Raw genomic sequence first — 20,991 nt, forward strand, 5'->3', positions numbered from 1 at the left:
CTGGCCGTGGAACACTGGACCAGCTCTATACCCTCCGCAGGGTGCTCGAGGGTTCATGGGAGTTTGCCCAACCAGTCCACATGTGTTTTGTGGACTTGGAGAAGGCATTCGACCGTGTCCCTCGTGGCATACTGTGGGGGGTGCTCCGGGAGTACGGGGTCGGGGGCCCTCTGTTAAGGGCCGTGCGGTCCCTGTACTGCCGGAGCAGGAGCCTGGTTCGCATTGCCGGCAGTAAGTCAGACCTGTTCCCAGTGCATGTTGGACTCCGGCAGGGCTGCCCTTTGTCACCGGTTCTGTTCATTACTTTTATGGACAGAATTTCTAGGCGCAGCCACGGGCCGGAGGGGATCTGGTTCGGGAGCCAATGGATCTCGTCTCTGCTTTTCGCGGATGACGTGGTCTTGTTGGCTCCTTCGAGCCGGGACCTCCAGCATGCCCTGGGGCGGTTTGCAGCCGAGTGTGAAGCGGCTGGGATGAGAATCAGCACCTCCAAATCCGAGGCCATGGTTCTCGACCGGAAAAAGGTGGCCTGCTCCCTCCAGGTGGGAGGAGAGTTCCTGCCTCAAGTGGAGGAGTTTAAGTATCTTGGGGTCTTGTTCACGAGTGAGGGAAGGACGGAGCGTGAGATTGACAGACGGATCGGTGCAGCGGCCGCAGTAATGCGGTCTTTGTATCGGTCTGTCGTGGTGAAGAGAGAGCTGAGCCGAAAGGCGAAGCTCTCGATTTACCAGTCAATCTACGTTCCGACCCTCACCTATGGCCATGAACTCTGGGTCATGACCGAAAGAATAAGATCCCGGATACAAGCGGCCGAAATGAGTTTCCTCCGCAGGGTGGCAGGGCGCTCCCTTAGAGATAGGGTGAAGAGCTCTGTCACCCGGGAGGAGCTCAGAGTAGAGCCGCTGCTCCTCCACATCGAGAGGAGCCAGCTGAGGTGGCTCGGGCATCTGTTTCGGATGCCCCCGGGACGCCTCCCTCGGGAGGTGTTCCTGGCATGTCCCTCCGGGAGGAGACCCCGAGGAAGACCCAGGACACGCTGGTGTGACTATGTCACTCAGCTGGCCTGGGAACGCCTTGGGGTCCTCCCGGAAGAGCTGGAGGCAGTATCCGGGGAGAGGGAAGTCTGGGTGTCCCTGCTCAGGCAGCTGCCCCCGCGACCCGGCCCCGGATAAGCGGAAGAAAATGGATGGATGGATGGATAGCCAGGGCCGGAGGCCGCATGTTTTCTGTCTGTCCCCAAGTACATCCGGGTCATTCTTGTGAACGCAATATCTCTAAATGCTCTAAGGGGTTTTCTTCAAACCTCGCACAAATGTCAGCATGGGCTAGAATGTTATTTTAAGCATCAATATCAGCTCAAGTGCCTCTCACAGTAGCCCAAGTCAAAGGAGACGAGTGTGATATTGGTATACATCATACATTTATTAGTGAACAACCCTTTCAAATCAGCCACAACAATTAAAAAAAAAAATATGATTGCACTACTTGGTAAAGCATAACTAGCAACTTTCATTTAAAAAAAGTACAAATCTTAAAAATTTCAAACAGTATACAGATGTATATATAATACACTAACTAGTTATGTTAAATGCTACAAACAATATGATTCCAATGGAATGAAAAATTATAACATTAATAAGAACCATTTCCTATATATAATATATATTAGTTGTTTTCTCCCCCCACCCCCCAATACAAACATGGAAAAAATGAGGTAACTGTAAATGTGCAAGTACCAAAGCAAAATATCTGCCTAACACAGAACACATGCCCCTGGCTCTGTTGGCGGGTGGGTAGTCTGGTGTTCAGGCAAGGACCCCTAGAGGCCAGGGAGAGTAAGAACAGTAAACCACTATCCCACCACAGCAAAAGTCATTGGTAAACAATAAATGGCATCTACGGAGCAATCAATCACAAATCCTAAATAAATTTTAGCTGCTTATTGGAACACATTTTTGCACCACACAAGCTGTGAGATTATTCAATAACTCTTAACAGAAAGACTACAAGACTCTATTCTCAGTTGTCATCAAAAGTTACCTCATTACCTAGGCCTTAATGGGAGGTTCTCTTTTTTATTTCATAGGGTAGCTGGATATTGTCAATTTAATATTCATTAACTCCAAAAAACAATAGTGCTAACATTAACATGAATTAAGGTATCTATATGTGAACAATACATTTTAAGATATTGATACACTGAGAGCAAGAGCCTGATAGGCAGGTACAGTACTACACTGAAATAAGTATGACAACACTTTATTCTTTTTTTAAAATCCCTTAAACTATATTGATTTTCACTGACATTGTTCAGGGGTATTAGTATAACATGCTTTCAGAATACATGGGATCCATGACAAACTATTGCATTCACGCGAGTGAGTTTCATACCTAAAAGCAGAACATCTAGCACCTTTTCACTATGGCTTTTGATAAACTACAGTAGTTTCAGAGCATGTTATTTTTCAGTCGTTAGGGCAATAACAGTAACACAATGTTGTATGTAAGAATTTCTGGATTCAAGACCATTTTTTTTTTTTTTTTTTAATTTTATTTTTTTTACTTCCTATAAAATGAAGTTAGCGCAATAAAATCTTGTAGTCATTCAGTTCTATTACAAATGTGTGCAGTACAATGCATGGCAGTTATCAGCTGAGCATTAAGATCCAAACCCCCTGAACCCAAAGCCAACTAGAGCTAAAAATCAGTTGGGATCTGGTTGACAAGCATGCATATTGTGCACCGTTAAATAGGTCCCCACCAGATTTTTGAGATATCCTCCACTATATCACACTTGTTTTAATTTTTTTTTTGTTTAAAGTCATGCAAACACCTCTGAAGTAGATTTGGGAGTGAATTGGGTAGAATATTGTGCATCACGGCACATTTAGAAATGGGATCACAACCGCTATGTTGAACATATGGTTCAAGTAAAAGAACAAAAGTCAAACAGGTTTGAATAATACACTTGTAATGAGTTGCAGTGTACATTGCCTCTTTTCAGTGAATACTAAGAACATATTTACTGATCTTTTTTTCTTGCATGCCTGTCTTTAAATGATGTAATATCTACTATTTCCGACAAAACAGAATATTATAATTGATTACATTAAATTATTTATGGTCTGAGGAAAACGACCAAACTAAATTCAGATATACCCTTTTCATGGCATCCGTTCCATTTGAAATGGACTGTTCTCCTTTATTTTTATATACCGAGAGGCCCTGAGTGATTTTTTTATTCTAACTTACAATATATGCCAGCAAATAGATATGTACACATAGGTTAATTCTCAAAGCTGTGGGTTTAACTCATTAAATGGCTTCTTTTTTTCTCTCTTAAAAGGTGGCACACACATCAAAGACTCACATTCACTTAAACAAAAGTAAAGAAAAAGGCAAGATCCCTTTACGCATAAAAGCAAAGGTAACAACTGCCTGTTAGTGCTTACTGGGGCAGTTACGAGTGAATGCAAAGCAAAAGTCCGTCTGTTGCTCTTTTTCCTCCCACCCCAAGTGTATCCTGTTGTTTTTTGTTTGTTTTTTTAAGTGTGAACACAAGCAGAGAACTAGAAGTCTAACAGTGTTTCTTCTGCACTACTGAACACTCCAGCTCTGCGTCATTTGGACCCCATCCTGATCACTGTGGGATACAGTAAGCTGGCGTATCGTGGAGCGTCACCAGTGACTTCTACAAGGGTTTTCAACATTCTTCTGTCTTCAAACATTTATCTAAAAGCATTCACACTGAAGCTATACATACAGTTGCTCTTTTACAACACCATTACCATGGCCTATGACAATGACCCAACCAAGTTACCAGAATATAACACATACCATACACAAACATTGTTAGTGCTCCAACTGTTTCCTTCAATGCGTTTTTCTCTAGATAAAACCAATAAATAAACATTTTTTTCTTTTTTTTTTAAAAACGACATTTTTTAAAACAAGTGGAAATGACAAAGTATTTTCAGGATTAGTAATAGGTTTGTGCTTGTCAAGGTCATAAGAAGGCAGATCTGAAATCTTGAACAGTATAGGCTATATCTGTATATTGGATTTGGCTCACAAACAAAGAAATAAAAAGCCCAGTCTTCCTAAAAGGGAAGGAAAGTTTGTTTAAAACCTGCCACTCACTGCACATATTGCTTTCTGCACAGGCGTCCAGAGCTCTATGGCATCAGCATAGCCCTCGGACGAGGACTCCCATCCTTAAACGCAGTCGGGGTGGAACCACATGCTAGTCTTCCCTCATGGCGCTTTCTGAATAAGCAAGCAGTTCTTTTAGTATGCTTCTTTGTCTCTTCTTTTTCTTTAAATTTGATAATTTTGGTGGCAATGCTTGATTAAAATATTGCTAGTCTGAATCAACAGTTCATGCAAATCCTAGCATGCTGCCCTGTATCCAGTGGTTACACAATGCATTGGCTCTGTGAACAGGACAAACATACACGCACACGCAATATGTGCTCACACACACGCACACACTCTTACACACTTGCCAGAGGAACAATGCTGACATGGAGGGTGGATGTATCACTTGTGCCGTTATGCCAGATGACCTCGAAAAGACGCAGTCCATTAATCCATGACTGCTTTTGTACAGATCTGTGTTCCAGAGTAGATAATCTGGGGCAGAAGAAACCCCACAGTTGCAGTCCATAACCTCAGGCTTAACAGAATCTGCATTTAACCACAGCAAGTCACACTTTCACAATAGCATTGGCAAATCTAAAACAAATAAAGGGGTAAAACTGTTGAAATGATCAATACATTATTGCAGAACATACATTATTAACAAGTCACTTTGCCCAACACCTACAGAAACATGCATCTATGATGGTCAGGTGTCGCCTCCAAACACAGATACCCATGTTGAAGTATTCCTATTTTTTTTCCTGCTAATTGCACAAGGTGTCCAGCCCATCATCCTCCAGGCTCCCGACTCACCTCCTTCAATGCAGGACTCCCACTATTCATGAACACCACAACCAAATCCACTAAATAAAAATGAAACCCTGTAAACAAAAGCAGCAAATAATGCATTGTAGGGAAAATCTTTGGAATCTGCAACAAGGGGGCAGAGAAAGAACTGGCTGGCGATCCCAGAACTCTGGCTATAGGCTGCGATAGGCAGTGGGTTTCAAGAGACTTGGACAATGAAGCACAGCAGAGGTACAACAGGCTCCAGAAACAATCCTGGATTGCTTATTATTTAGGAAGGGGCAGGAGTGGTAGATGGGTAAGCTATATTTACTGGAGGACGCAGGTTGGGTGGCAGGTGTCCCCAGTGTTGGGACAGACTCTGGTGTTTGCAGTTTTCAGTTCAGCACAGAGTCAGTCCTCACTCCACCTCCCGGTGTACGTCCGAGGCATCGGCTCGGCAGATAGGACAAGTGCGATTGGTCTGGAAGACGAGCGGAAACAGCACGTGTCAGCACCGAGTATCTGTATATTCATCCAGAAGAATGAAAACACTTTGGAATGGCATCGACTTACCTTTAACCATTTATCCACACACTTGGCATGGAATTCGTGGTTACAAGGTAATACCCGAAGTAGCTGCCTACACTCAAAGTCACTAAAGCACACAACACACCTGAGGGAGAAAAAAGATAAAAAGATAAAAAGGTTACTAAGATACATCTCTGGACTAAATACAAGTTTGCTTTAACAATTAGGAATAGGCTTACAGCGTTTGTTCAGATAGATGATTCTCTGAGTTGAATCTGTAGGACGGAAGTTGCTCTATGTCCGCTTTAGTGAGTCCACGTGGTTTCGCTTCACCCAACCTCTCTGCCAGATTCAATAATGCCTACAGAGAGAGAGAGAGAGCGAGAGAGAGACTGATGATATTTTGGGTCTGTCATACAATGACACTGAAATGTAACCAAATAACTTGCACTTACACCTCTAACCTTCGAGATTTAGTAATAAAAAAAGGAAAGAGTTCATCAACATGTTAACTGTATTGTACATGCGAAACTTTTACACTTCTTACACATTTACATGAATTCCACAATTCAACAAAATCCAACATAATGAGTAATTTACTTCTTCTTGACATGTTTATTATGAAACCCAACCTATTTACGATCTTTGGGGTCGATTGCCGATATTAGGAAGCAAAAGGTTTAGATGGACACATTTTTGCAACCATTCCTCAGTAGGGTTAACAAACTCTTGTTTGTGCACTGACACAGTAAATTACAAATGGGAATTTAATAATCCTCCTTTTTATATCAGTGCATATCGGACAACATATACGCTCATATATTGATCTGTGATGGGCCAAAATCGGCCAACCGATACATCAGGCTTTATTTAAATATGTTTCAAGTCAAGATCAACCATCAGCATTTTTACATGAAATTAATTTTCATATCCATTGAATTACACTGAATTTAACACTTATGACTAAAGCAATGGGGAGTAAGTTCTTCTCAGAGAGCTCCAACTCTTTGGTAAACACCGTGTACTCCGCGTGTGAAATATTCGTTTCTCCAAAAGCCTTCACACTCACCTCATAGTTTTCCATTTCCACATCATCAACATCCAGGTCTAGACTAATGGCTGGGCCCACTGCTGTTGGAGGCACAGGAAGCATTGACCTGAGAGGAGAGAGAATCATTACTTGTTTAGCAGGCTTGAACACGATCAACCTCACTTTGATTCCAAGCTATTAGCAGCATCGAGTGGTAATTAGAGAAAATCATCGTTTCTTTACAGCCTCTTCACTCATTTCACTTTTGAAAAGCAGCGATGTAGAGAACTTAGCATAATAATGTGCCTTACACTCAAGTAGATAACCACATGATTATGGCTTTTTTACTTTATCAAATGTGGTGCTTTTATTGTAGGTACTCACAAGAAGTAAGGGAGGAAGCCTGGGTAGTAAGATGGAGGTGGAGGAGGAGGGGGGAGAGGTTGCTGCAACCTGTATCTCTGTCCACTCACTCGCCGGGGCAGCATGTGGGGATATGGCTGATGAGAAACACACAGAGATTAAGAGAACAGAAGTATGTGATTGGCGTGAACGTTCTTCCTCCTTTTCACTTTCGAATGACAGCAGGTTTAAGAAAAGTGAGAAATTCTTGGTGAGAAAAGGACATTAAAAACCTAAACAACAGCATATTAGCCACACTTCTATAAAATGTCAAGCGAACAAAAATGTTTGATAGCCCACAAAAAATAAGGATGTGAATCAGGTGCGTTTCCATAAACAGTTTTGAGCAATGAACTAGGCTACGTCATACATGGATGTGGAAGTAAAGGGAGGCTAAAGGTAGACGAACCAGCCAACAAAATGGAGAGAGGTCTGTAGGATAGGGCTGGGCGATAATGCTAAAAATAATAATCACGATTATTTTGATTGATATTGAAATCACGATTAATAAACACGGTTATTCACTGATTTCAAAAAAATGATTTATTGAGCCACCAAAACTCAACTTTAAATATAACTTTTAGAAAAACAACCAGCTTGTCCAAAGTGTTGACCAGTGTCTTGAAGCCCGGGTTGCTAAAGGTACTGATAGGGCACATGTCCTCAGCTAGCATGAATGTCACAGCCTCCGTTATCTCTCGCTGTCGCCGGGAGCCGGTGGGATATGGAGCGGCATTGTAAAGAGTGTCCTCAATGGAAGATTGTGTTGCGGTGGCGGAGGCTGTGGCTGAAGTTGGCGCTCTTGCACTTTTTTGGGTCTTTTGCTCCTTCAATACTTTGTCATAGACCACTTTATGGTTAAATAAATTTGTCGTGTTGCCCTGGGGTGCAGACACGACGGTGTGACAAACTTTGCAAACAATCTCCTTCTGCTCCACGTCTGACGAGTTGAAGCCAAAATGTCTCCAAATGACCGAAGTTGTCCTACCTTTCTTTTCAACTAAAGGCTCAGGCTGCTTTTCTGCCATGTTATCAATCGCTCGTTCCACAATTGATCCACACACTCACTGCTGCAGCTGCAGGTGACACGGCGGCACATTAATCGCTTTTCTTCGATTACAGTGTTTTCATGATCGTGAGAAGCCAAAATCAAAATCGCGATCAAAATTCGATTAATCGCCCAGCCCTACCGTAGGAATTACTTTCCATGGGGTGAGTTGTAATTGTTCTTGCATGTCAACCAGCATTGGCCATGTTGCATGCAGTCCAGAGACAATGAAGAAGACATGTTGAAGCAGACAGCAGAAACAGCTCTAAGTTTATTTGGAAAATCTGTTTCCATTAAACATTTTGTTCATTAAGTTTGATTCGCAGAAAAAAAGAACCACCTGAAGCGAGCTTTTGAGAATTAAACGCTTCTGCAAGTTGGTGAATTGCACAAGCTCATGGCGACAGCCACATTACAGTAAGTTATACCACTGTTTTAGAAAGAAGATGCAACTTAAAACCTGCTACTGAAGGTTATGTTATTACTTTCTTTAATGGGTGTTAAGTGAAGCCAACAACATGCCTACCACTGGTTAGGACAGTGGATCCCAAACCTTTTTCACATTTGATAGCCACAACTGCTTTATATTAGTTCATTTTGTGTGAATGAAAAGTACAAATAAAACTTTTCTTTAACTGATGTGTTTTGTGAGCAACACCAGCTTTTCTTCTGTCAAAGTCTTGTCCATCTTGTACTCTGAAGCCTTTGTGAGCTAATTGATTTTGGAACAATGTTCTAATCTATTCATGAAGCTAATTGGCTTTTAAACAGACATTGTGACATGACAAAGCAGTAAAGCACAAGTGGAACGAATATTATTACTCATCCATTCAAGCAATGAATTTTATAATTAGACCTGTGTTAGACAGGTAAAATATTCTACTTTGAAAAGTTTATCACATTGCCAGCTGCTTAAATACACCTGCTCGTGTGAGAACTACTACCAACGTGCCTTTGCGCAAGGTAGAAGAGGAGAATGAGAATGCAGTTGTATGCAGGGATCTTCTATATCTTCTATTTCTATATCATATAGAATGCAATATCTTTTTTCATACATTTTTTCCAGTACTTCACCAACGTATTTAACAGCCATTCCTGATCGCATCATTTAATTTGATTAATGAGATGTGGATAATAATTGCGCTGTCAAGTTCCCTGGTAAATAAAGGTCTGAGACTGTCTCAGAGGCTGTCTTACCACTCCAAAGGGAAGCTCCTGATGCAGAGGCTCTTGAGGAAGATACTGTAAGGGCAGAGAAGGAGGCAGCGCTGGTGGGTGATGAGAGGGAGGGTAGGAGAAGGTCCCTAATGGGTGCTGGTCCCCTCTTAGGTCAACTTCATTCTCTACCCTCTGTAGAGGCTGAGAGGACAGAGAAATGTGCAGAAAAATATGTTTTTGTTAATCCTGACATATGAATGCAATTCAACAAACCAGTCATTACACTCTACATCCACTGCAATGTGTTTTTATGGATAAATGTATGATGGGGACTACTCACCATGCGTGGGTGTTGAGGCTGTAAAGGGACAAACTGGCTCAAAGGAGCAAGGTGCGGTGGCTGGTGGGGGGGTACAGATGGGTTTGGGTGCAATACAAAATGTTCGCTGGAGATCAGGGGTGGAAAGGCTTGATAAGACACTGGCATATGCTGCATGGTACATGCCTGTATGAGCTGAGGAGAGAAAACAATACAGGAAGTGATATTAATTTAAGTAAGTTAATGTCCTTCTTTATATTTTAACAACAATCAAACTTCACACTTCAGAGGCCTCCAACTAACCAAAGCAGTTTTCTCCTTATACTTGCAGTAAGGCGGTTAAAAATGAAAGCATTTTGTAAGCATGTAGTGAACAGAAGCGATGCATTACATAAAACCACAACACTGACAGTATTGCCACAACACACACTAATTACTATCCTAAGATGTGTTTCCAAAACTACACTAGATGTGCATCAGAACCTTGTGTTGCGTAATGGTTCCTAATGTTTGTGCTAACATGAACCACAGATCCTGCACAGTGACAGCAGCAGCTTATTGGTTAGTCATAAAGAATAACAGATTGCATGGCTGGTATGGTGTGCTACATGGATGCCACTGACATTTGGGCTCTTCCTTTTCAAACTCACAGGAGGAGGAAGGCAGCAGAGCAGAGAGAGCTGTCCGCTGAACATTACCGAGCATGCTGGGAGCTGCTGAGTGTTGCACCCTGGAAGGGGCTGCCCGGTGTGGATGGGAAATCCATGGGTCGTCACCGTCGTAACAGTGTATGATATTGGAACCGATCCCTGGTGCATCTTTTACGGAAAGAAGTGGGGCGGGGGGAGAGATGGTGTGACTCCACAATCTGGCTAAAACAGAAGCCTTTCTCCCAAAATGAACCCATTATAACACTACGTAACACCAGAATGTTTCATATTAAATCACAAAAAGCACATTTCTGAAGATGACAGACATGTAGTCTGACAAGACAGCAAATCATGTTTGATAAATGTCAGAACTTCGTTACCCATCAGGCTGTTCTGTTACCTGGTCGTGTAGATCCACCATGATGGGGCTCTGCTGGGGCAGGTGAGCAGCAGGGTGAAGCATGCGTGGTGCTGTGCTGGTGTGGCTGTATTGTCTGGAGTCATCTAAAGGAACCTGTTGATGATGTTGGGAGAAAAGCAGATGATGGAAGTTCTCATCCTGGACCAGGGAACTGTGCAGTACAGGTCTGTCTCGTCTCCCCCACTGGCGTCTCACTGGTGGGCTGTTACATCGTACAGAAGAAATATTGATACAGACACAGAGAATTTAATACATTTTGTCCATTAACAGACTATTAGATGTATTGCATGCCAGTTCCTTGAAATGACCTCTCAAATGTAATATTCTAGGTGTTCTGCTTATCCACATAGAGATGTATCATTACAAATCTGCCTTAAAGATGTGATATTTATGAAACAGGTATGTGTATTAGGAGTGGACATCAAAGAATATCTCAAAATATTATTCACAATAACAATAGTATCAATTCTGTGATAATCAGTAGTTTGCAAGACAATTGTCTAATTCTAAATCACAACGTCCGTCTGACTGAAGTATTCGAAACACCCCTAAAAAGACAAAGTGCAGGAACCATTTTTTTTCCCTTCACTGCATTGTGGTGTCAATTTAGCTAAATTAGACATGAACTGGGAAGAAACAATATCTTAAAAAGTGAACAGTCTTAAATACAGCCATAAACTAGCAAAAGGCCGAACTGCTTGGAAACAGTTCTGGAGTTAAAATGTTTAAAAGAAAGGACACAGCTATGGCCCACCTAATTCTTTATTCTTTAAATCTGTAAATTGATTTTACAGAAATTTACAACACAATGAGTTATGAAGGAAAGTCAAACTGGTAGGGGAATCTGTTTAGACTGCCTGCATGTTTTAATAAAAATATTTGTATGATACCAGCGTATCTGTAATGTAAAACAACAAATTGCCATGTTGACATTTTATCCCACCCCAATGTATTTATATTTTTTAATTTGTCACAATTATTAGTAGATTAATCGATTGGTTGATCGAAAGATAATAAATCACAAACTGTTTTGATAAACAATAAATTGTTTTTCATGCAAAAATGTCAACAATTTGCTGGTTCCAACCTCTTAAATGGGCAGATGTTCTGCTTTTCTCTGTTATTTAGGACAGCAAATTAAGAGTCTACAGGTTGGGAAAAAAGAAGCAATCTGAGGACGACACATTTTTTTGGCAACAACTAATCACGAAAATAATTGGCAGACTTATCGATAACAAAACCGATTATTAGTTGCAGCCCTACTGAAAACCCTTTAACAAGCTCCTCATAATAGCAAGAGTCACTGCTTTAAAAAGTCAGTGCCCTTTGTTTCTGATGTTCTGCTGTTATATGTGTTTATATCCAATATGTGGTGAACTTTTATTCTGTCACAATATTATGACAATATATGATACATTTTCACGCAAGAAAATGCTGGTCGTAAAGACTACATCAGATGACTACCACACGGACTGCATCTCTGTCTTCAGTTCTAACAAGTGTGTAAAAAAAAAAGTGTTTTTCTTCTGCTGCGGGGGTAAGGCACCATGAATCACAGACAAACCTGACATTTGGCTGATGTTGAAAGCATCCAAATTTATTTATTTCTAAGTTAGATAGTATATCTTTAAAAAGGAAAATGTCATGCGGAAAGGCAAAGTAGAGCTTTTACCTTCTCCTGAGATGCACTGGGACGTTGCAGGGCTCTCCAAGGAACCTCCTCGGGTTTAAGGGGGCTGTTGGTGGCAGCCTATTTACTGCTATTTCCCATGGTCGCATTGGTGACGTCGTGCAGACGAGTCACACTCAGGGAAAGGAAACCGTACAGTGGAGGCACTTGTATGTTGCCTCTTGATTGTCTTAACCCTGCAAAATCACAATTGACAAGTTCAGAATCCAGCTTTTAAACTACAGAACTCATTTCTGTATATCCTTTGCATGCACACAGTCTAATCATTGCAACCCAATTTTAGATTCACTGGAATTAGAACTGTATAGCATAGGAATTTGTGAAAATGTAACTTAAGACTTAAATAAATACACATATGAAACATATGTCGGGGGATCATTTCTTTCACTGGCGTTATTTAGGACACATATTTAATTGAAAATGGCATAGATCACTGTTACTGAAATTCGGCACATGCAATACAGAACATTCCTATATTTTCAAGGTGACTAATGCCAGCGTCGTCTGCAAATCAACACACAGTTGGTCTGCAAGACCAATTCACCCCCATTTCTAGCCCAAGAAAAACTTTAATTGTTAAAATCCTCTGATAACACATCTGTATAATTCAACATTTGCCTTTTTCTCCGTTGTGAAAAAAATGTCCCCATCATGATGAAAACTTGGCGTTTTTAACCAAGACGTGAATATTGAGACATTTAATCATTACTTTATAAATGGAACAAACACTTTAAAAAGGTCCATGCTACTGAAAGCACAAAAAACGTGTTCTCACAAAATATGAGAAAAATAACTGTTGCCACAGGTGCCTAATTAGACTGATCCAGATCTAGGCCACTAACTAGAGTGATGTCGTTTCTAATCAAGAAAACATGTCACAAACGTCCCTTGGTTGTATTCTTAAATTGAGGGATTTACAAAGAACATTACCTATGTTCAGTTTAACAAAAAGACTTAGAAATTGTGAATTCAACAGTGTAATTAATGCGGTAAATTCGGGGACAGACTTAATAGGGGTCGCTGTAGCCTGCCTGGACAAAAACATGGAAAGCCATGTGCTCAAAAGACAAAGCAACAACAAAAGATATGGGAGGCAAGCGGGACCGCTAGCTACCCTGCAATTTAATGAGGCCACTGTCCCTTCACACCGTGTCTAACAAGTTTAATACGACGCCTTTCACACAATGCTGAGAAAATAGCAGACATTATCGTTGTGGCAACCTCTGGCTTCTCATTGCTGGGGCAATTCGACGTCCCCTGTTGAAGGAGAGCAGCTAACTTTAGCCAAGCAAGGCTAACGCTTTGTCCAAGCAAAGAAGGGCTGATCAGCTGCGGATTACTGCTGTTAGCAAGCATTTTAGCCTGCATGCTAGGACGAAGTTAGCACATGAAGTCATTTATCACTGCATATTCTTCCCATGTAACACGGCAGACAGAGACCAGCGCTGTGCAGAAAGGTTTGGCTAACAACAGAGCCCACATCTTACTTTCTGAGCGAGTTTGCTTGCTTGGTGAGGAGGGGAGATGGCAGGTGTCCGAGTCTCCGAAACGTCGTGTCCCATCAAGTTATCCTCTCGCGACCTCCTCTAAGCGACCGCCAGCCCGCGATTGACGGTGACGTTGACAGTTATACCTGACAATAAATCGCCTGCTTGTCTCCTCCGACAGATTTCTGACAATGTCGGACGGAGCTGCTACTAGCTTGCTAACGCTAGCCTGCTAACACACGCTTCCGACTGCTGCATGAGCTAACCGCGTCTCCAGAAACCGTGGTAACGACCTGTCCGTTAACGGCAGCGTTCACCTGAGCAGGACTGACCGTTAAACGTCTCAACAGATAACGTTAGTAACCCAGCGACAGAAAACATTCCTTGGCGCGTGTATGTTCCTTGAAATGCATTGTTACGACGAAACCCCGCCCCCTGTCCAGAGTGACCAATCGGCGCGCAGCAAACACAGACAGCAGACATCCAGACAGTCTTTGCTACAGTGAATCAAAACAAGCAGTTCCTCTTGTTGTTTGTTGCTTTGTGATCAAGAGGAAGTCACCCAAAACTGTGAGGAACACTATTTACCCAAACGTCCCTGAAGCTTATCGTTAACGCCATTATAACCCTGACCTTGTTTTCCCTGGTCATCCATCCATACATTCATACAGTGATGCTCTCAACAACAGTCAAGTGATGGAAAGTCACTAGCTATATTAACTCAGGCACTGTTCCTGTGTTATTTCAATATACTTGCACTGTACAGTACTTTTATATATGTAGTATATGTTATGCTACTTTATAGTTATATTCTGTGGAATAATAATAATCCAGAAGGCCTTTTCTAAAGTAAAACGGTCAACTTTCTATCCCTCTTCTATCGCGTATTTTACCCATCTTGTGTTCTGTTTTCATTTATGTTTTTGTGGCTTGTTTGCATTATTTTTGTGTTTTATTTTTTTTTTAAAAAGTGCCATACAAATAAAGTTTATTATTTATTATTTGTATGTTTCTGCAGGTAATATTGTGCAACTAAGTAGCTGCTGAATTAAACTGTACATGTAACATACTAAAACAGTCCATACAATACGATGCATTGTTAGAGTAAACTACCCAGCAGTATGAAAAGCAATTAACATTGTAGCTCCAACTCCTCCAACATACATGCAGCTTTTGCAACTATGCAACTATTTTTTACAGGCCTAGAAGTAAACAAGAAAAGAAAGCTCTTTAAACACAGACTAACAATTTTATATGTACTTTAAAGCCATGTGTTTATGTTTGTATTTGCAAACTTTGAGGCTAAACAGGCCCTTGTTTTGAGTTATGGTGGTTCGACTATATGAGTGAACATTTCACAAAAAGTTCCACAATGCAACTTTAAAGTATATACATATTGATGCATTATCAATAATGATCCACTGATATTAAGAAACATCAGAAGCATGGTGAGTTCTTTATTACTTTAAGTGGATTCTGTTGCTGATAGTCTTACCACTAAAAATAAATACTTTTACTTTAGTAAGATCATGAATCATGACTTTCACTTGTCTTTCTTCGTCTTACTTTTGATAAAGTAAAGGATCAAACTTTGGTCGATAAGTAAAGAAAAATCTGAAAATTATTATCTCTTTCCTTAGCTTGAACATTTAAGTGTCAAGAAACTGTTTTGTTTATTTTGCAGAACACTCTGCTTCTTACTGTGGCCCCCAGTCTCATTTGACTCTCACTTGAGGCCACAGTGTCATGCTGTAGACTACACTGTTATGTAATGTTGCACTTGCAGGATCAACTGAGAAACATCCCTCATCAGCCCTAACACGACATCACTCAGCTATGTTTAGGCCACTGAAAGCATCTGCAAAAGCACCGTGTGTTGCTGCACATGAGGACTATAAAGCTCTACTGGGCCTTTTAAAGCCACCTTTCGGGCCCGATTTGTCCAGCAGGAGTTAATAAATAATGTCTCAGTCTGTTTTGAACGCAGCACTGCGAGGCACTGGAGCAGATCTGGTCTTTTGGACGGATCCAGAAGTGTGCACCTCACGAGAAGCTGACTAAGGAGAGCAGCGGTGGCGGCTTGCAACTAAATAGACTAAATGTAAACATTACAACATCGCTGTCGGTAGCAGCAAAACAAGGAGGGGCTGGAGGTTGAGCAGGATGACAACCCTAATAACCCGTCCAAGCGTCTCCCGTAAACACGCACCGTAAAACTCCACAACTCAGCCGAGACAAAGCAATAATAAAACAGGAGGAGCAGTGTAGTTACCTGATTGTTAATATGCAAACATCTGATCACTGATATTTTTCCTTGTAATGTTCACATCTCGTTAGGCTAAGTGCGGCATCCTACGGTCAGCTGTTCCCGTGTGGAACATTCCGTGGGTTTCACCACTGCTGTAAAAAAGGTGCTAAACATCGGACTCTCGTGTTATCTCCGCGGCCTGTCCGCACAATGCGCGGCTTTGTGGGCTTGCAACCCGCCGGATTACTTCCGTAATCGCCTGTGTTTTGTTTTGTTAAAGTAAATCCAGCGCCTCCGCTGTTTTGGGTTTCTGCAGGTCCCTGTTACACCCCCATTTCTGCGCATTTATACAGCGGACAGCACACACCGCGCTGCCATTTTTACCGTAATAGACAGAATAAACACAGTGTCAGTTTGACTCGAAAGTTCAGGGTCGCCTGTGAAAAAAAGCGTCCACTGAGTGAAAAGGAGACGAAATGTGTCATAAAGTTTAAAAGTAGCCCGCAGGACCAACTTTAATGAATGTTAAGAAAACCCGCCTGCTCTGTCTGAGAGAGGAGCCCTGGTCAGTTTGATCCTAAAAGCAAATAATAGCTAAATGCGAGAATAATGCCAGTCAGTCTGTTCAGTGCAGATGTAAACACAAAATGTCAAAGATTCGGAGGAATAACAGGACAGGAAAAGATCTTAGTAGTTGTATTTGTTGCGGACGAGACTGTTGAATACACTCCATGACCAGGAGGGGGCGCCAGATTCTTCTTTACTGTCACTGTAGACTGAGGAGCCTGTGAACGGTGGATGGCTTCAGCTATCTGAAATTAGCATTTTCTCAAAAGTGTGAGGCTACACGCAGAAATAGTGACGAGGGGTAACATCCCCAAAACTATCAGTATAAACAAGAATGCAGATTCTGTCCCATTTGTTATTGTATTATGACATTTGAACCCCTGGAGTTGCCAATTAGCAACAATAAGTCGACTGATTGTTCAGACGATTGAAAGAAATGTCATTGTCAACTATTTTGATAATAGATTTGTCGTTTCAATTAATTTTTCAAGCAAAATTTGTAAACATTTGCTAAATGTAATGATTCACTGCTCTTTTCTTTGTTATTTAAGACAGTAGTTGTCATCTGTGGGTTTTGGACTGTTGGCAGTCTGTGAGATAAACAAATCTAAAACCTAAATTTCATAATTACATGTTGCAGAGATAGAAAAAAAAAACACCTGAAGAAGCTGCTCAGTTCAAAGTTATTGATTAGCTACTTCAAATGCGTAGGTTTTAGATTTAGATCAGATTGCGGAACTGCTGATCTGGAGCATGCGTACTTCATGAGCCTTCATCATAGTTTTAGTTTTAAATTATTATATTCATATATAGTATGTGTGTTTATTGTGTATCTCAAAGTCAGGTGATAAAGGCACATCCAAACCAGTGTCTGTTCATTCCTTATCTGTTGTATTCATTTCAAAGTTTTAGAGTGGTTTAATCTGTCACCTAAATAGATTTTTCATCAGATTTTTAGAGAACAACAGACGCCCCAGGTTGCAACGGTCATCTTCCCAAATGATTATGGCTTGTATACCCCAGTCCATTCTGGTGTTATATGGCAGCATAGTTGAGAGCACTGCAGTGCTTCCTTATAAAATGAGGTAAAAGCCGACCTATTGAGTTTACCACTTCCCAATCACTTGTGCTTGGCTAATGTTGAAAAACAAACACAAAAATTTGCATTGTCAGAGACATGATAGCGGAGTTTACCATCGAGGACTGGAGAGGATTTACCAAAGCACAATCAAACAGTCAACACACAGCTTCAATTACTCCAATAAAATTGGATACAACAGTGCTGTTGGTGATATTAAACAAGTGCTTAAAAGTAAAAGGTTATCATTACCTCAGTCATTTACCAACAGTTCAGGGAAGCTGTAAGAGAGTGTATCCAGGACATACGGTATTATCAGGGATGTAAATAGAAACAGCACACTGCCACATCCAACGCGGTCAAAGATTTAGATTTTATTACATCCGTATATTAATATAAGATGTACGCAAACTGAAGTCACTCTGGTATGATTCATCATGTGTGGGTGAAGGATATTATGTCTCAGTCTGGCGATTCTACTGGAAATGTGTGTTGGACATGTTTCTTTACTTTTTGATTAGTTCAATTAGTAATCAAATAATAATAATAATAACCCTGCATTCAAATGTATCTATGTATCTGATACTAGCGTTACTTAAAGTATCAAAAGTGTAAAAGTAATACATCAGACAGACTGGTGCCTTAAACTATCAGCAGCATTATTTTGTTGTACCCGGTCGAGCTAAAGCTAGTTTTACCCACGTCTTTAATTCATATTGTGTCGTATTTTACTGATCATGTGTTTTGAAGTGAAATTTTAATCTGCAAAGTAACTACTGAGTGGTTGTCAGATAAACCTTCTGAGGTCAAAAGTACAATATTTCCCTCAGAGGCGCAGTGGAATAAAGGTTTAAAGTGTACCAGGAAATGAAAGCACCTACTGCCTCTGTGTACTGGAGGGAAAAGTAATAAAGAGTCTTTAAAAAAAGATAAATACACAGACAGAAGAATGTGGGAAATAAAGGAGCTGAAACTCAGCTTAACCCTTAAAAGGAAGGTACGAGGGGGAGGAGAACCATCCCTTCTTTATCGTTATTAATTGGATTTTGAATACGTTCTCTTGTAATTCTCATCACAAATGTATTTATTTATGTGTCTGTGTGCGTCATTACTTATCAGGGCTATTTCATCAGGTTGTCCATGTGAAATGACAATGATTCATCCATCTCAGTGAGTTGTTTTTTTTTCCTTTACTTATGTTTCTGTTGACTGGAATTGCTTTGATAGCGCTTTATAACATTCCCTCCCATTTATATATTTTTATTGCTGGGACGGGACTGGCAGTGCTGTGCTCTAAGTCATAAACCAAAGTCTACTTGGGCAAGATTTTAGAATTTAGAGATTACTGGGATGAACGTCATTGTGCATGATTGTATTCATGTGGTTTATTTGTACATATTTAGTTTTTTACCTCCTTATAAATGTTAACATATTCTGTTCAACCAAATGATTTTCATCACGTGAGCCTCATCTCCTAAGAAAGAAGCCCAGTTCACCAATCTGCCCCACCTCGAAGCTGACATTTGATTGTCGGTTATTCACTGACTTTATCTTTATAAGGTAGTGAACATGGTGTTCACTGTACTTGCTAAACATTAGCATGTTAGCTTTATCGCCATGTTAGCATGCTGATGCTGAAGCAGTGCCTAGTCTAAGCTTCACAGAGATGCTTTACAGTGCTGCTTGCCTGGCTATAGACTCGTTATTCACAGAGATAATTTTATAATACAATATAATAATAATTAAATAATTTTTTTTAAGGTTTTAAAAGCTTCAAGTACAATTTTGAGGATATTTTAGGAGCTTATAGAAGAAATCAATTCGTTCATTTCTTTTTTTATGTCTTTTATATTTCAAAAAAGCTGTCAAGCGTCACATTAGCTTCAATTGTTAGCATGCTAACATGTGAGACTAAGAAGCTGAACATGCTGAACATTATTCTCTCTAAATGTTAGCATGTTAGCAATATTATTGTATTCAAGTGGTGTCAAAATAAGTCTGAAGAAATTATGGTAAAGGAGTTGGCAAGTTCACGTCATATGACGACGAAACATGGCGGATGAAAGTAAACATTATGTTGATAGTAAGATACTTTTATCAAAGTCATGTATTGCGTATCAAATTTTGGCTCATGTAACCACACTTAATCTGTTATATGGTATTTTATATTGTAATCATTAAAATGCTCTGTGTAATAAAATGCAAAATATCTTTTTTGTGCCCATGGTGCTCCCATATTCCAACTTGACGCACATGAACACACCAAAGTCAGACAATGTCAAACAAGACACTACTTTAAATTTATAGTTTTACTCACTTTTGTATAATGTTTTGAGGGTATTCAATATTTTGGTTACAGATTATAAAATAATTAAATTAGCTTTTTAGTATTTCTTTGATGTTTTTTATACTTTCAAAGAGCTGTCAAGGAATCACATGCTGTGCTTTGTGTAAACCACTAATTACCTGATTGTTTGCATGCTAAGCAAGATGGTTGACATTATAGCCTACCTGCTAAACATCAGCATGCTCGCATTGTCGTTGTCGCCCTGTAAGCATGCTGATGTGAACATTTATCCAAATAAGAAAAGCATTTTACTCCCATTATTGCAGGTAGTTATAACAACTAAAGATTTTACAAAGAGTGGCAACTACCTTTAAGCTATATTTTTCATTTGTTTACAACATTAATTACTTTGGTGGTATCAAGGGATTCACAGCCCAAAGAAGTCTGTTGGCAGAATAACTGCTGTTTTGTTTGGAAGGTGCACAACACTTCTTGTATACATGTTGTGTGCTTTCATGTTTACCCTCATTTCAATCTTCAGCAATATTCAAAAATATGCTTTGTGTGATGTTTTCTGTCAGAGAAAAGAGGTGTAGGGCCATCTGAGCTGTTGTTATGCGGCAAATGTGTGGTTATGAATGAACAAGGGAAAATAATCCTTTGTGTGATACCATTTAATTAGGAGGACAACAGAAAGGGAGGGTGTATTATTGGGGAGAGCTCATTAGGGAGCTACATGAATCTGTGCTCTCTGAAAAAGGCATTGGTCCACTGATTGGTTCTGATGAGACATGTTTTAGAAAGTCCCCGGTCACATTGGGTTTTTTTCTATGGACACAAAGAGTCTGCTGCTTTTGCCATGACAACAGAAGCACCCATTCAAACAAAAGAGCAGTTCAGACACTCATGGGTTCTGGTATGGACACTGGTGACCCAGGATGGCACGATGCCATGTATCGCTGGTGGCAGCCAATGATGGAGTGAGGAGTTGTCTCTCATCACTACTCAGGTTCAAACAGCCAGAATGTAGCCATGTGTGAGAGCAAACAGCCGGTGGATATTTTGAGTTTAGTAAAGTTGATCCATTTCACTTGGGGTGTTTTCTCAGACAAACACGCGCAAGGTGGAGGTTTAGTGCTGTGTTATTGG

General features: G+C 40.6%; 1 protein-coding gene across 7 annotated transcripts; it reads right to left on the reverse strand.

Moving 5' to 3' along the window:
* Positions 1-1,398: 1,398 nt before the first annotated feature.
* rnf44 (ring finger protein 44) lies at positions 1,399-16,277 on the reverse strand. Of its 7 annotated transcripts, none has more exons than XR_003981541.1 (12): positions 13,663-14,412; positions 12,158-12,351; positions 10,465-10,687; positions 10,065-10,232; positions 9,436-9,609; positions 9,135-9,296; positions 6,872-6,987; positions 6,527-6,614; positions 5,697-5,818; positions 5,503-5,602; positions 5,261-5,410; positions 1,399-1,819 (listed from the first exon to the last, which is right to left on the reverse strand). XR_003981541.1 is itself a non-coding variant. In XM_030397411.1 (11 exons), exons 2-11 carry the CDS (start codon positions 12,262-12,264, stop codon positions 5,348-5,350), a joined length of 1,323 nt encoding a protein of 440 aa, XP_030253271.1. In that variant the 5' UTR covers positions 12,265-12,351; positions 15,935-16,277; the 3' UTR covers positions 1,399-5,347. The 7 variants fall into 7 exon arrangements, 4 of the variants coding, with proteins under 4 accessions (XP_030253271.1, XP_030253269.1, XP_030253272.1 ...); XR_003981539.1 differs by having other exon boundaries at positions 1,399-4,632; positions 13,663-14,411; XR_003981540.1 differs by having other exon boundaries at positions 4,141-5,410; positions 13,663-14,410.
* Positions 16,278-20,991: the final 4,714 nt, after the last annotated feature.

The sequence above is a fragment of the Sparus aurata genome, chromosome 18, assembly GCF_900880675.1.
Source record: "Sparus aurata chromosome 18, fSpaAur1.1, whole genome shotgun sequence".
NCBI classification, from domain to species: Eukaryota; Metazoa; Chordata; class Actinopteri; order Spariformes; family Sparidae; genus Sparus; species Sparus aurata.

Coding starts and splice junctions, on each gene's coding strand:
- rnf44 (XM_030397411.1), bottom strand. CDS start 12,264: ATGCGACCATGGGAAATAGCAGTAAATAGGCTGCCACCAACAGCCCCC. Junction 9,610..10,064: donor TCTGCTGCCTTCCTCCTCCT/GTGAGTTTGAAA, acceptor TTCTCTCCTCAG/CTCATACAGGCATGTACCAT. Junction 9,297..9,435: donor AGCCTCAACACCCACGCATG/GTGAGTAGTCCC, acceptor CTGTCCTCTCAG/CCTCTACAGAGGGTAGAGAA.